The following is a 15,988-nucleotide window of genomic DNA, read 5'->3' as shown; positions in this document are numbered from 1 at the left end:
GTCGTTTTTTCTAATAGCAAAAAGTGATTTAATAATAAGCAGTTCGTGATGGAAAAGAACATTGAAGAAAGTTATAGAGTTGCATTGTCGCCAGACTCAATTTTGTATCTATAGATATTTATTATGGAAAGAATATTTTCAAATAGGTTGTAATTGATACAAAAGTATTTATTAGGTTTATATAGGTAGTACCATCTCGTATTAACAATGATGGAACAGATATTATTAAAATCTGAGTAAGAATTTTGAACTATTCAGCTAGAAATTTGCAAAGCTCCAGACTCTGTTAATAAACCGTGCTTTCTAATAAAATTATACTAGAGATATAAATTATTTTTGGCAGTGTGATTTCAGTAGTATTGGACCCTATTCTTGACAAGCAATGTATTTTATGAATGACTAGTTCGGAAATATTTTTATAGTGCTTAGTTGAATGAGAAGTTATGATCTCCCATTGATCATTTTTCCAAACATTGATATTTTTCAAACCATAGTTAGTAAAGTGATAGAGAAATTGAGTTTTGCAGCCACAAACGATATCAAAAGAAGCATAAAAAACTCTCCTGATCAAATCAATGGATATGAAAGCTTCAGTAGTTTAGTAAGATAACAGAACAATTCTATTTCATCTAAAATATTTAAGAAAATGAAATCCAACTCCTGAATACATAGAATTCTAGAAAATTTCAGTCTCAATCCAATTAAATAATTCATTAGTGAATTCATTCAAATGATTTCTGACTAATTACTTTTTGGTTGTGAATAGCCGTGTGCACTGAATTTTCAAAAAACAGAGAGTGCCGGTTGCACAAAAGCCGGTTAAATTTTAACCGTGATTACTTCCACAAAAACCAATCAGAGAAGCCGTCTTCTCATGAACGCCTTCTCCGATTGGTTCTCGTGAAATTAATCACGGTTAAAATTTAACCGGCTTTTGTGCGACCGGGCCGAAGTCTTCGTGATGTGGGCACCTTATTTAGTTTGACCTGTACAAAGTATATGTAAATAAAATGTATATAATTTTTTCAATATAAAATAATATTAGAGATATTAGCGGAATTATAAGCTGTTATAAATGTTATTCTATAGCTTCAGCACTCTATAATGGATTTTAATCAAACTTATAAAATATTATTTGTTTTGTACAGATTAATTAGCTAGGAAGTTGATAAAACTATAACTTGATAAAATTATACCCAGTAACATTACATTTTTATATACTAATAAATCTAATAATCAAACATACCATAGCCGTCAAAAAAATTCTAATAAAATTCATAAATAATTAAAAACACCAAACTTTTATTGTTTTTCTAAATAATAATAAAACACACCAAAATGGTATGTCAAACGAAACATCAAAAGAACTCATAATATACAAAATTGTTTGAGTACGGTATTTTTAATCTATTACTTCAATAATACGAAAAATTGAACAGTTGAAATAATTTCAATCCTATTTGAATATATAGACTATTAGAAATAACTATCAGACTACACATATTTCAAACTTGTTGGATTAGGTTATTCCTATAGATTTCTTCGGTTTCATTAAATAATACTAAAGTAAAATATGCTAGTGAATAAAATAATTTGTTATCTTGTAATTAAAAAGTGTAGTGTACGGTCTTACTGCATTTCTTGAATTAAATGCAAGTCAAGCCAATGTAACCAACTATTGACCAAAATGTTTTTCAAGGTTTTTGAAAATTCAAAAATGTAAAACCTTTTAAAAACGTTCTATTTTGATCTTATTCAAATTTAGTTTCATGTAATTATAGTTAGCTCTAGGATTCATAGGATTTGAATTATTTTTCGTTCTGTATTTTAAAAAAATCATGATTCAACAAAACATTTGAAATCAATTTCAAGTTTTTCGGATGAAAAGGATATCTTATTTTAACAATATTTGAAGAAAATAATATAATCTCAGATTGAATAAATAGAAGCAGTAAACGTCATTGTCAGCTTCTAATATGTAGCTAAGTTGTTACTCAATATGGAGTTATAAAGGCAGCATTATTATTGGAAATTTACAGTAAGCATCAGGAAAATCAATGTCCCATTCAGTAAGAAATTTAGACTAACAGAATGAAGTAACTTATTAATTAAAATATTTATGAGATTTTTTCAAGAAAATACATCATGGTAGATAAATAAGCCATCAGTCAGTATAATACTGAATTTTAAAATAATGAATCAATAAGCCTTGATATTATACTGCAGCCTAGGCTATAAAACTCTGTTAGTTTAAAAAGAAAAACCCAAATATTCTAGATGATAAGTGATTGAATATAACTAAGCATCATTGTTAAATTAGTGCTGATTCTGAGACAGTGTTGAGAAGAAAAATGGAAAAAATAACAGTTCATTTAATAGTTATTAATAAAATTATTGTAAGTTGTAATACTTTAACTAAGGTGTTTTCAGTTCCAAAACTGGAGGGGTGATAATTTCATACAAAATTTTCCAGAGGATACCTATATAGAATATGCATATTTTTCTCAAAATCTGTATAGCTTACTTTTCCCCTGTGGCATGATCTATGAAAGCTTGTAAATTTTATTTTGCAATGTCAATTATTATCATGTGATGAAAAGCTTCCTTCTCTTAGAAAGTGCAGAGAATCTGTTCAAATATTTCTGTATTTCCTTTAAATATCAGCTTATAATACTCGAAATCACAATGTTATGACCGATATAATATGGATCTTGTATTTAATATTTCATGTAAACGTTTTCGTTTTTTGTAATACTGTGTTGAATGTTACATTATCTCATTCTGAAAATATATTATTAATTCTTATTACAAACTGAATGTCGTTTTGCTTTCATACATACATGCTTATTGCTATCATTTCTTATAATTTAATTTTTGATTTTCTTTCATTTGTATTAGTACTCTCTATTATTAAGCTTTCGAGTTGTGTTGGAAGTGATGCTTGGCTACTGAAACGGATTTTGAAATGGGAAAACTTCAAAACTTCAACTTGAAGGTAAGTGACCTACATGAATGAGCATGTTGGAATATAGCAGGCAAGATGCATGCTACATGTTCCATATGTATGATCTGAATGTTTCTCTATGTACTGAGTTGGCAAGAATTCGAATTGGACGCCCAAAAAATGGTAGTTTTTATTTTATATGAGTTTCCTAATGAAGTCCAGTAGCCCACTAATGGATTTGGGAACCAAAAATTGAACCTCAAGACAAATTGCAAGATATTGAGATCAATTAATATATCAGACGTTGTCAATTCCACGAATATAATTATTTTACTGAAGAAAACCATAAAATTATACATTTAGACAATTATATAAACATTGTTTATTCAAATTTTGAACCAAAATTGAAGAGCAGATAGAAATTTCTGAGATATTGCAGTTTTTTTATAGTAGCGCTCATCGAATTTCCATCTAGCTGTTTACCCTGTTGTTAACATTTGCAGTAGCAAATCTCCGGGGTGATTTGCAGCATTCAATTTGGATTCTCGTTTTAATAATAATTATTAAAAATTGAAGAAGAATATGAATAAGATAAAGATATCAATGTCACCCAGAAAGTTGAGTTCTTGAATTCTGAAAATAATGGACTCCATCAAAACATGTATCTCAAGACAAATTGCAAGATATTGAGTTTAATTAATAAATCAGACGTTGTCAATTCCACGAATATAATTATTTTACTGAAGAAACCCACCCATAATTAGACATTTTAAAAACGACGTTATTTTTTCAAATAAAAGAAATTGATGGTGTTGATAATATTTGTATCCTTAATTTATTTATTTATTTATTTATTTATTTATTATTATTATTTCATCCACTGACCTCCTATAAAAGGGGTATTTGGACTTGTCAATGTCGTAAGTCAATAAATACAGAACATAAATACATAAATGATAAGTCAATATATTTTTTTCTCTCCAAACCTTATCTCGACGCTCGTAGTTTAGAACATAAACAGGTACATGAAAAGTCAATACATTTTTTTCTATTCTCTCTAAACCCCATTTTGACGCTCGTAGTACTCTCTGAACTCTTCATTTGAGTACGCGCATATGGACAGCAGCTCCTTCTTTAATTGATCTCTGAATTTTGTACCAGTCATTTCTTTTATATGAGCTGGCAATAAATTAAACAAACGAATACCAGAACTCCTAACACCTCGCTCATACATGGTTGTCTGATGTGTGTCGTCTCTTAGGTTGTTCCTATATCTTGTTGGGTATTGATGGAATGTTCCGCCTGTATTAAATTCATGTATATTTTTCTTAATGAAGCAAATTGTTTCAAAAATATATAGGCTTGGGAATGGGAGAATTTGAAGTTTTTTGAAAAGGGGGCGACAACTTGTTCGAATTGATTCTCCCATCATCACTCTCAATGCCCACTTCTGCATTCTGAACACCTCAACTACGCAACTTGAATTTCCCCAAAAATAATACTTAATTCTTGTTTCATTGATTCATCATGATACGGGGGGGGGGGGAATACAGTCATAGTAACACAGCAGAGTTAAAGGGTAGCAGAAAAGGTGGCAAAGAGTTTCTGAATAATTCATGTACTGGGATTCAAATGTGGCAGAAACTAGTGGAGCAGCGAACTTAGGTTATCAGGTAGAAGAAAGCGGAGACATTTACATGCATGCATTATTTAAACACTTTCAGCTACCTTCTCCCTTACCCAGCATCATACATTTGCTGCTCCACAATGTTTTAACCCCAAGGATAAGTTTCAAAACATTCTCAATCTAATTTAAATTTATTATTTTGTAAAGGGCGCTCAAAATCTGGCTTACATTGTGTGATGTGTGATCAATCTAGGATTTATTTATTTTGGTTAGCAAAAACTACAAAGATCGGAAAATAAAAAACAGGCTATTGCCCAAAACTTCTTCAATTTCCTAATTTAGTTTTAAATTGTCCAAACATTATAATATAGGTTATGTCCATTTCAATTTCTACACCAAATCACAATCTGAAAATATAAATTAGAATGAAACAAACAATTTTAAATTTGGATAGATTATTTGTTTGGATATTATGTTATCAACAATCGTATGGTCCTAAGATCTAAGACCATTCACTCGTATGATCCGCATACTATAGAGAACACAGAAGGAGCCAAACAATTAGGCATAGCCTACGGTACATAGGAAAATTCCCTAATAAATCCTTCTATATGATTCTGTACGTTCTACAAACTCACAGTAAAAAGATGCTAACAAGGCCTTTTAATAACAGTCCTTCTAAGGGCTACAAGCTGATAATTCTTCAGCTCAACATAGAAGGAATATCATTTTCAAAATGTGAATTTTTAGCTAAAATATTATCTACCCTGTTATTGAAAATCTGCTAGGGGAAGACGTCTGAAGGATCTATATTGTGTTTCACGAATATTAGTAACTATAGGTACTACCACAGAGGAAAGAAGCATGCTTATTCCGTGGTACTACTAACAAGGATGAGTTGAGTTTTCTTTAGGAGTCAACCCTCAGCCGTTGATAACTACCAATGTTTTAAATGAATATTATACAGAATATGATGAATATTATATGTAGAATAATTTAACTGAGATCGAAGTCTGGTTGAGAAATAGGTTTAGTTTTTTGAAAAGATGAATAGTACCCAACTATGAGCAATTATGCTTATAACAGTATACACTTGATTATTATATTATACAAGATGATGCCGAAAATATTGTGATGATATAATCCTAGATAGATAGTTTATGACGTATAATACTGTACACCAATCATAAATGATCCTCAAATTCATCATCAAGTAGTATAACCTATATTTTTAAATATCACTTATTAATTTACTTGAAAAAGCCAAATACATCACTTAGATACAAAACTGAGAGCATCTTATTTATTCAACAGAATTCATCATTCTACAACTGGAATTATTATACAAACACTGCACAGTTTTACGCTAATAATTATTGTCTTATAATGTATTCTCCCGAATGAGTTTAAGAGTACCGTCTTCGATAAATCCAAAGAGCAAAGAAAGCCCCTCCTTTCTTTGTTAATAAGGGTACATCAAGAAAACTTTGTATGGAGAGATTCCTGCATGAAAAAACTTTAAAAATGAAAAAAGTTATTGATCAATATCGAAAAAAATTAAGCTCCATTAAAAAATTATAAGAATTATTATAGGATCGTCTAATAATCAGGTACTGGAAAAACAAGGAATTAATAGACAGTAAACCTGACTATAAAAGATTTATGGACTTTGAAATAATCGAATTTGAAAGCAAAAGGTGGTACTGTATACATATAAAATGCCTACAACATTTCATATTAATATATTTCTTGGGTGACAGATTATTTCTGATAACTATGCTTGAAAAGTTATGTTATTTTCAAGATTATTTCAACCAGTAGATTATAATTTGCTATAATCTAAACGACTGAATCTATGACCTTTTGTCTACTATAACATATCGTCTGAATACATAATATATATTAAGTGGTCAGTGACCTTTGAATTGGCTTATCTAAGTGGTCAGTGGTTTCTAATTGTTGATTCAGTTTCACTATAAACTTATAAATTATAAAACACAGTTGGGATATCATATTCCAACGATTTTAGTAAATATTTATCTACAATAACATTATTTTTGCAAATCAGTATTTCGAGTTGATTTATATTTAAAAGCTTATTAACTTGGTTACTCTGGGTATGATAATTTTGAAGCAACTTTAATATTATAAACCTATTATTGTTCAATTCCTTTCCAATGCCAATTCAAAGAAATTGATGAAGCATATTGCCCATTGAAGAATGACGGTTTTTATCAAGGAGTTTCAGTTTCTTTAAGAGACGACTTACAATGAACCTTTCCTATTGAAGAAATTGAGACAGATTTGAGGTAGGGTGATTTTGGTAAGTGAAATATACCTATAGATGTTGTGTTGTGTCCAGTAGTTTGCACAACTTTCACATGCATCTATATAATATGTGATTGGACGATTCAGAGGTATCACAAAAAGAGCACAAATTAGATGAAGTTGTTAATTTTATGGAATTATTTTATTTATGGATGAGATTTTTTATGGAAAATCAGCAAGACTTTCAAAATTTATGACTTAATCAAAAGTGGAGCCTCATTTGTTGCATTAGCTGGAAGGGTACAGCTAATTTAAACTTTCTTGTTTTAAATGTTATTAATTTGAACTATTTTGGAAGAAAAATAGTACAAGGACAACCTTATTATTTTATCTTCCAATGTTATTACATTAGTGTCATTTGCATTGTAAATAGAATAAAAATAAATAAATAAACTTTTGTTGTTTCAAACAACAAACAAGAGCTGCAATTTTCTAATTGATTTTAGATCTAAAGAATAAGCTTTCGGTCGTTTTTTTTTTGTGTGGAAGACTCAAACACACATTAATGATAGAAGTGTGCACTATCTTACACTGTAGATTTAATTATTTAGAAAAATCCACTCGCACTTTATATCAATATTTTTTGAAAAGTGATTTCTATCTAAGACAATCTACATGCTAGAAAAATCATTTGACTCAGACTTCTCTTTAGTTTGACAAAAGTGGCTTGAAAAATACATCACTTGATTAAGCGTTATTTAAAATAGTTACCGTACACATTCTTTCGGATAGAACTGTCATTTTTGAAAATAATACGTTTCCTGTCATAAAATATAGTCAAAAGTAATATTCTATTGGCGTGATCATTGTAAACTATCATGTCAAATTGTAGTAATTTATTATTAAACATAATGTGCCTCAATTATGAACATATCACAGCGGACTGGAAAATTTCTTTATCAGTATTTCAGTGATTTCTATAAAATATCTCCTTTGAGAAGGATCCTCACATATCAGTATCAATGAGAACATTCAGTAAATGAGAATATTATTTCCATGAGTTTGAAATTTGAAAAAACACCACAGAAAAAACTTCTATGTAAGAAAATAATTCCAAAAATTAGATTTCCATGAAGGAGACTTTATGACTTGGTTGAAGTACTGTTATAAATTTGTGACTGTTTTAAAGAAAGTGGATTTTAATGAACGAGACTGGGGCCAAGTCACATGAAGCATTTTTGCACTGGTGACGGGCGAGTCGGTAGGGCAGGAAGCTCTCCGATTGGCTGATTATCAGCTGATTCCCGTACGCCAACCAATCAGCTGATAATCAGCCAATCAGAGAGCTAATTCCAGTACACCAACCCAATCAGCTGATAATCAGCCAATCGGAGAGCTGATTCCAGTACACCAACACAATCAGCTGATAATCAGCCAATCGGAGAGCTGATTCCAGTACACCAACCCAATCAGCTGATAATCAGCCAATCGGAAAGTTTTCTGCCCTACCGACTGGTCCGCCGCTAGTGCAAAACCGTCTGAAGAAACGCTCCATGTGGTTTGGTCTTTTCTATTAAATAGTAACAATAAATTTTATTGATTGAACTACTGTTCATCAAATTTGTGACTGATTTCAAGAAAGTAGATTTTTTTTTGCGTAGTTGAGAAGTTGATATTGTGGTAATTATTCATATTGAATGAAAAAGACCAAGAAATTGTCAAAAAAAAAACACTGATTTATTGATAATTAGAAAGACCGGTTTCGGTTATTACATAATTGTCAATCTCTGATAAAATGGAGTTTATCAGAGATTGACAATGGTGTAATAACCGAAACCGGTCTTTCTAATTATCAATAAATCAGTGGTTTTTTGACAATTTCTTAGTCTTTTCCATTCAAAATAGATTTTCATTAACGAGACTTATGACTTGATCGAAGTATTGTTATGAATTTATGACTGATTCTAGGGAGAGGACGGCGCATCAACGGACGTATCACGGAACACTTCACGGCAGGCATCACGGTCAAGGGACAGACGACAGTTGTCTCAGTCGAGCATAGTGCGGGAGGGCGGACACCAGTCCCGCAAGCGGACGCGGGACAACACCCTCAACGAAACCAACAACAACGGGGTGCTATCCTCAAACAAATCCGAGGAAGCTGCGGCAGAGGAAGACGAGGAGGAGAAGAACAATGGAGAAGTAGGAGAAGAAGAAGGAGAGAAGGTGGTGGAGGAAGCGGTGGAAGAGGAGAAGGAGAAGAACGAAGAAGAAGAGAGCCAAGAAGAGAAGAAGGACAATGAAGAAGGAGGAGAAGAGTGTGTGAATGTGGTAGAGGAAGAGAGCCAAGAGGATGAGAAGAAGAAGGATGAAGAAGAACAAGGAGAAGAGAGTGCGAAGGTAGTACAGGAGCCAGTGAAAGAGACCCAAGAAGAAAAGAAGAACGGAAAGCAAGAAAAGGAGGGAGAACAAGAGGAAAGTGCAAAAGTGGTAGAGGAAAGCCAAGAGAAGAATGAAGAACAAGGACAAGAAGGAGGAGAAGAGAGTAAAAAAATAGTAGAGGAACAAGTAGAAGAGTGTCAAGAAGCGAAAGAAGAGTCGAAGGAGAAAAATGAGTCAGTAGATGAAGAGAGACAAAAGGTAGAGGAAGAAGCAGGGGAGAAGGAAGAAGAGAAACAGAAGGTAGAAGAAGATGCAGGAAAGAACGAAGAAGCAGTGGATGGAGAGAGACAGAAGATAGAGGAAGAAGCAGGAGAGAAGAAGACAGTAGATGGAGAGAAAAAAGTTGTGGAAGAAAAACCTGAGGAGAAAGATGTACCAGTAGAAGAAGAGTGTAAGAGAGAGGAAAAAGAAGAGAAAGAAGATGTGAAAGGGGTACAAGAAGACGTAGAGGGTCAAAAGGTGAAAGAAGACAAAGAAGTAAAGAAAGAGAAAGAGGAAACAAGAGAGCCAAAGAAAGAGAATGATTCTGATGTAAAAGAGACTGAAGGTGGAAGGGACGTTTTAGTTGAGGAGGTGAATAAGGATGTTGATGCAAAAAATGGCGGAGGACAGAATGTGGAAGGAAAACAGGAGGAAGTGAAAGAAAAAATTGAGACTGATAAAGGTGCGACTGGAGACAAAGAAGTTGATGAGGGAGAGAAGGTTGGAGGCAAAGAGAAAGTTGATGAAAATAAGGAGAAGGAGGACAATAAGGTGAAAGATGAAGAAAAGGAGAAGTTGGAAGATAAAGTGAAAGATGAAGAAAAGGAGAAATTGGAAGATAAAGTGAAAAGATGAAGAAAAGGAGAAGTTGGAAGATAAAGTGAAAGATGCAGAGGATTTGAAAGATGATAAAGGAGACGTACAAGATAAAGTAGTGAAAGATGGAGAGGAAAAGAAGGACGAAAAAGAGGGAGAAGGCAAAACAGGTACTGATAAATGTGAGACTGATGTGGAAAACAAAGCTAAAAATGTGAAAGAGGTGGAAAAAGAGATTGAGACTCAAGAAAAGTGTGAATCTGTGGCGAAAACTGAATCAGCTGACGAACAACTTTCAAAGAAAGAGGAGAAACAGGTATTGGGAGAATCAGGGAAAGAAGAGTTGAAAGAAGATCCTGATAAATTGGGAACAACTGCAAGTGCTGAGAAGAAAGCATCTCCTAAAGAAGAGAAGGGAAAGGAGGAAACAGAATCAACTAAAAGTGATGAAAAAGGAATTGATGTTAATGAGAAAGTGGCATCATCTGGAGTAGAGAAGAAAGATGAACCTGTGTCCAATGAAAACAAAATTGAAGAAAAAACTGTGGAGGAGCAAAAAATCGAAAAGTTGGTTGAGAAAACTGAAAAGGAGGAAATAGTTAAGAGTGGAGAGCGGGATCCAAGGCCGAACTAGAAAAGACACCGGAGAAAGTTGAAAGTTCTAGAACATGTGATTGGGAAACGAGGAGAAGAATACAGGTATCAAAGAAGAAATTCAAGAGAAGGGCTTCAAAGGTGATGAAAAACAGCTAGAAAGTAAATTGAAGGAATCTGATGACACTAAAAAGTCGGTGGAAAGTGGGAAAGAACCCACTGAAAATAAAGAAAAACTTGGAGATGAATCTGCTGATGTTTGTAAGAAACCGGAAGGAAGTAGCACAAAAACTGAGGATCCAAATCAGAAGAAAGAAGACACTGGGAAGAAAGATGTTGGGGAAGTAAAACAGGAAAGCACACTGACAAAAGAGGAGATAGCAAAGACCAAAGAGGAATTGAATGAGGTGGAAATCAAGGAAGTAGACTGCAAAGAAATGAAAAATACTTCAAAACCAGAGGAAAGTGGAAAAGGAGTTGAAGAAAACACAAGTAGTTCACAAGGAAATAAATCACCAGACAAACAGAAGCAGGTGACAGAGTTGGGGAAGTCAAAAATCGCTGAGAAACCCACACAGTTTGATACAAACATTATCAAAACGTTGGAGATTGGAGCAAGTCAGCTAGTTGATGATACTACTAAAACTGCAATCAAATCCAGTGAAGAAACTAGTGGAAAGAACGAAATAAAATCTGAGGAAAAGATTGAACAAACTAAAGATAAAACAGATACCAAAGTAACAGATGAAAAGCAAGGCGATATGAAAAGCACTGAATCAAAAGTTATGAATGGTGTTGAAACAAGTAGTCAGAAGGACGATGGAAAAGATTCCAAAGGTCAGTTAGAAAAAAATGTCACAAATGGTGACATTAGTACATCCAATATCAAATTAGACCACTGAATAAATGTTGTCTGTACCTTACTACGTATAACTCAATCCTGTAACTTCAATTTTATTTACACCTTGGGATGACTTTTGAAGTGATAACGAAATAACTAAAAATGTGATGAATTTTTTTGAAACTGATGAACCAAGACTTTGCAACCAACCTAAATAATAATTGAGATTAATGTAGATGTTGATATTACAAGTAAGAAAATAGCGAGTTCTACAAATAGTCTCCTCAACCTAGGTATATTCTAACTCAAGATCTATGTGTTAGACCTTTACCCTAGTTAGATAACTTCTTACAACTCATCTATTATAATTAGGTACGACTGGAGTTGAGGTCAACACAAGAGAAATTATTAACAGTTTTTTTCATATTTTGGGGTAAACAAGAAATGAGATATGAAAGATAAATTGAGGGCAAATAATATAACTTTGAAGGATAAATTCAAGTTATGTATTTCTTGATCAATTACGAACCGTGATGTTGATATCATCAATTTACAGTTATTTGAATTATGACATGCGGTTGAAAATTACCGTACCATAATTATTATAAACAAGTGACTGTCATATCATATTGACGGTTCTTATAACTGAAGTTAATAATACAGTAATGAGCTGAAATTGTTTTCTTGTGTAAAGATATTCATTTGTGTTGAATTAAATAAAAGAAACAAGGATAAATCTTATAAAGTACACATGGAAACTGAATAAACGTGTTGAACTTGAAAAGGCAGTTGGAAAGACTGGGACTTATTCTCGATGAAATTGAAAAAGAAGAGATATGTTTTGAGAAAGAGGAACCCAAAATGAACGTTTGGAAAGAAACAGATAATTACTTGGTTCAATATTTTTATGGCTCATACTGTACCTTGATTAATCAAAAACTACCATTATTAGAAAATAACTTTGGCAAATGTAAGGAAAAATTGAGAAAGCACTTGGAAAATGGAATTTCCTGTTATGACAGCACTTATAATAATTTATTTGAGAAGAATCGCAGTCTGATTACGAGGTGGGTAATGAAGGCTTAAGAGATAATTTTTGTGGTATAGGAGGTTATCCCTCTATAAAATTGATATGTCTGTCCATATGCAGCCTTCTATTAAATAAGTTTAGCAACAAGAACCAATATCTATGCAGAGTAGCCTAATATAGGAATAGTGTGGATAAAGAAACGATGTCCTGTCCTTAAGTTTGTAACTGTAGATATAACTTGAACAGTGATAGATCAATCAAATGAATGCCTTTCTTAGTTAAGTTAATCGTGAATATGACTTACATTTATCGAGTGTGCTTGAAATTAATTGTATTACATTATTTTTTAAATACAGAGAAAGTTTGAGTAAATTGAGCAATTGTGCTTGAAAAATTGAATTAAAATCAAGTGATAGGTCTACTGTAAAATGAATATGTTAGGAAAGAGGTGATTTCGATTAAAAATTAATGGATTCTATTTCAAATTAAATCAAAAATTAAGTGAAGCGAAATCGAATAAAATAAAGCAGGCGTTTAAAATTACAACCTGTCTCAATAACATTAGTTTTTCGCAATTATTTAACAAGCAACTTAAATCAGAACATTTTAAATTGACTTTTGAAATACTACTATATATTTTCCAAATAGAACACCTCGTATTTCTTTAAATGAATCTCTACTGATTTATCTGAAATTTCCCAGCTTATGTTGAACGAAGCAGGCCTAAATAAATTCTAAAACAGAATAAGGCAAGTACTATTTAGAACTAAGATAGAATAATAGAAGCGTACCAGGTCTATTAAATGAGTCTGTGTCAGTCTTCTATGGAAGCTTCACTAGATATTGCAGTTTAATTCTATTTCTTTGAAAAAAAAATAGATTATTTTTCATAAGTTGATTCATTAACTTGAATTTCCTTACTGAAATCACTCACATACAAAGCACGACTTGGTTATTCAACTTTTTGACTAGGACAAATTGTTGAATTACAATGATAATCAGAATCAAATTAATAATTCAGCTTCCCTTACTCTTTTAAATGAGAGTAAACGTGAAGAAGAATAAATGAAATAGCTTATGAAACTGAAAAATCAATCACACTAACTTTGTTAAAAAATAAAAATCAAAGGTAAATAGTTCACATACCTGGTAATTATCTAAGACTAATAATTACGCGTTGTGCTTCGTTGCACGTCTGCTCACTATAGCAGCCACAGCAGTCACTGTTACCAACTTCATTTTGATTTTGCTGCACTGTTGCTCCATATAACCTACTAAGTATTTTGCGTTGCCATGTTGCAAATTGGAGTGCAGAAAAAATTTTTCCCGCACTAGAGCGGAAAAGTGAATCTTTGCGTTCTGTAATCAGTGCAGAATCGTCACTTTTAAGGTAACTGTAGGAAAAGAATATAGGAGGTTATTCCTCTATAAAATTGAATGTCTGTCCATATGCAGCCTTCTATTAAATAAGTTTAGCAACAAGAACCAATATCTATGCAGAGTAGCCTAATATAGGAATAGTGTGGATAAAGAAACGATGTCCTGTCCTTAAGTTTGTAACTGTAGATATAACTTGAACAGTGATAGATCAATCAAATGAATGCCTTTCTTAGTTAAGTTAATCGTGAATATGACTTACATTTATCGAGTGTGCTTGAAATTAATTGTATTACATTATTTTAAATACAGAGAAAGTTTGAGTAAATTGAGCAATTGTGCTTGAAAAATTGAATTAAAATCAAGTGATAGGTCTACTGTAAAATGAATATGTTAGGAAAGAGGTGATTTCGATTAAAAATTAATGGATTCTATTTCAAATTAAATCAAAAATTAAGTGAAGCGAAATCGAATAAAATAAAGCAGGCGTTTAAAATTACAACCTGTCTCAATAACATTAGTTTTTCGCAATTATTTAACAAGCAACTTCAGAAAAATCAGTGAAGTAAAAAAACAAGCAAAAATCAGAACATTTTAATTTGACTTTTGAAATACTACTATATATTTTCCAAATAGCACACCTCGTATTTCTTTAAATGAATCTCTACTGATTTATCTGAAATCTCCCAGCTTATGTTTAACGAAGCAGGCCTAAATAAATTCTAAAACAGAATAAGGCAAGTACTATTTAGAACTAAGATAGAATAATAGAAGCGTATCAGGTCTATTGAATGAGTCTGTGTCAGTCTTCTATGGAAGCTTCACTTGATATTGAAGTTCAATTCTATTTCTTTAAAAAAATTTAATTATTTTTCATAAGTTAATTCATTAACTTGAATTTCCTTACTGAAATCACTCACATACAAAGCACGACTTGGTTATTCAACTTTTTGACTAGGACAAATTGTTGAATTACAATGATAATCAGAATCAAATTAATAATTCAGCTTCCCTTACTCTTTTAAATGAGAGTAAACGTGAAGAAGAATAAATGAAATAGCTTATGAAACTGAAAAATCAATCACACTAACTTTGTTAAAAAATAAAAATCAAAGGTAAATAGTTCACATACCTGGTAATTATTTGATACAACTAATTTTTAGTTGCAAACACGTTAACTTCTCAATAATAACCTACATTATAATAAATAATTGATTGTTAGTTGAGCTTCCAGATGAGCCTGAATATAGTATGAGAAAAATAAATAATGTGTGGATTGTAACTAATTTAAAAAATGTAAACGCTTCCGTTCATTGATCACAGAGATATTGCCTTCGTTTTATCGATTTCCGCCTACTTTTATCCAATAATCTGGTGCAAAATGAAAGCTAAAATATATTTTGTTAAATATTAATTAATATTGGTGGCATTATTCTGTAGATCGATTGTAGTTAAACTAGGTTAAGCTATTTTTATAAACGATTTATCACAATATACGTTCCATTAAACGCACTAAGTATAATATAAATGTATTAATATGTTGGAATGATTGGAAGATTGCATTGAGTTGCCAGTGTGTGTAGTAAAAATATAATCACAAGTATAACTATTTATTTTTTTGAAGTATAAATATTAATACGTTGGAATGATTGAAAGATTTCATTGAGTTGCCGGTGTGTGTAGTTAAAATATAATCATATATATGTATAATTTTGAATGAAAAAGACTAAGAAATTGTCAAATAAGAATAATTATCACAATATTAACTTCTCAAATACACAAAAAAAGTATAATTTTGTTGATAGGAAATATTCTCTTTAATTGTGACTAAAAAACACATTTATTCAGTAACTTGTGACTAAATAACATGGTATGTATGGATGGTATTGAATAATAGGTAAGCTAGCACAGCAACAAAACCTATCAAAATTAGAAAATATGCAATATGGTGCTAATATAGATAATTTGTATGGAAAAAGGTGAGCGATAGATAAAATTATTATGAAATTGAATGTCAATGTAACTGATAAGAATGAGTGTAACCTCTACTGTTAATCTGGAGGAAGA

The 15,988-nt window shown here is 31.7% G+C and overlaps 2 protein-coding genes across 3 annotated transcripts in view; both read left to right on the top strand.

Annotated features, from left to right (window-relative positions):
• Nucleotides 1-10,529, top strand: part of LOC111064451 (microtubule-associated protein tau) — a 94,963-nt gene extending 84,434 nt beyond the window's left edge. For both annotated transcript variants that reach the window (XM_039433776.1, XM_039433775.1), the window contains exon 8: nt 8,808-10,529. In XM_039433776.1, coding sequence (XP_039289710.1) covers nt 8,808-10,118 — 1,311 coding nt within the window. In that variant the 3' untranslated portion in view covers nt 10,119-10,529. The remainder of the gene's footprint in view (nt 1-8,807) is intronic.
• On the top strand, nt 10,205-11,575 carry LOC120352803 (cilia- and flagella-associated protein 251-like). Its single transcript, XM_039435058.1, has 3 exons — nt 10,205-10,249; nt 10,303-10,650; nt 10,769-11,575. The coding sequence occupies exons 1-3, from the start codon at nt 10,205-10,207 to the stop codon at nt 11,573-11,575; spliced, it is 1,200 nt and encodes a 399-aa protein (XP_039290992.1).
• The last annotated feature ends 4,413 nt before the right edge of the window (nt 11,576-15,988 follow it).

Source organism: Nilaparvata lugens, chromosome 8 (genome assembly GCF_014356525.2).
Source record: "Nilaparvata lugens isolate BPH chromosome 8, ASM1435652v1, whole genome shotgun sequence".
NCBI lineage: Eukaryota > Metazoa > Arthropoda > Insecta > Hemiptera > Delphacidae > Nilaparvata > Nilaparvata lugens.
This window is presented reverse-complemented; position numbering and strand designations above follow the sequence as displayed.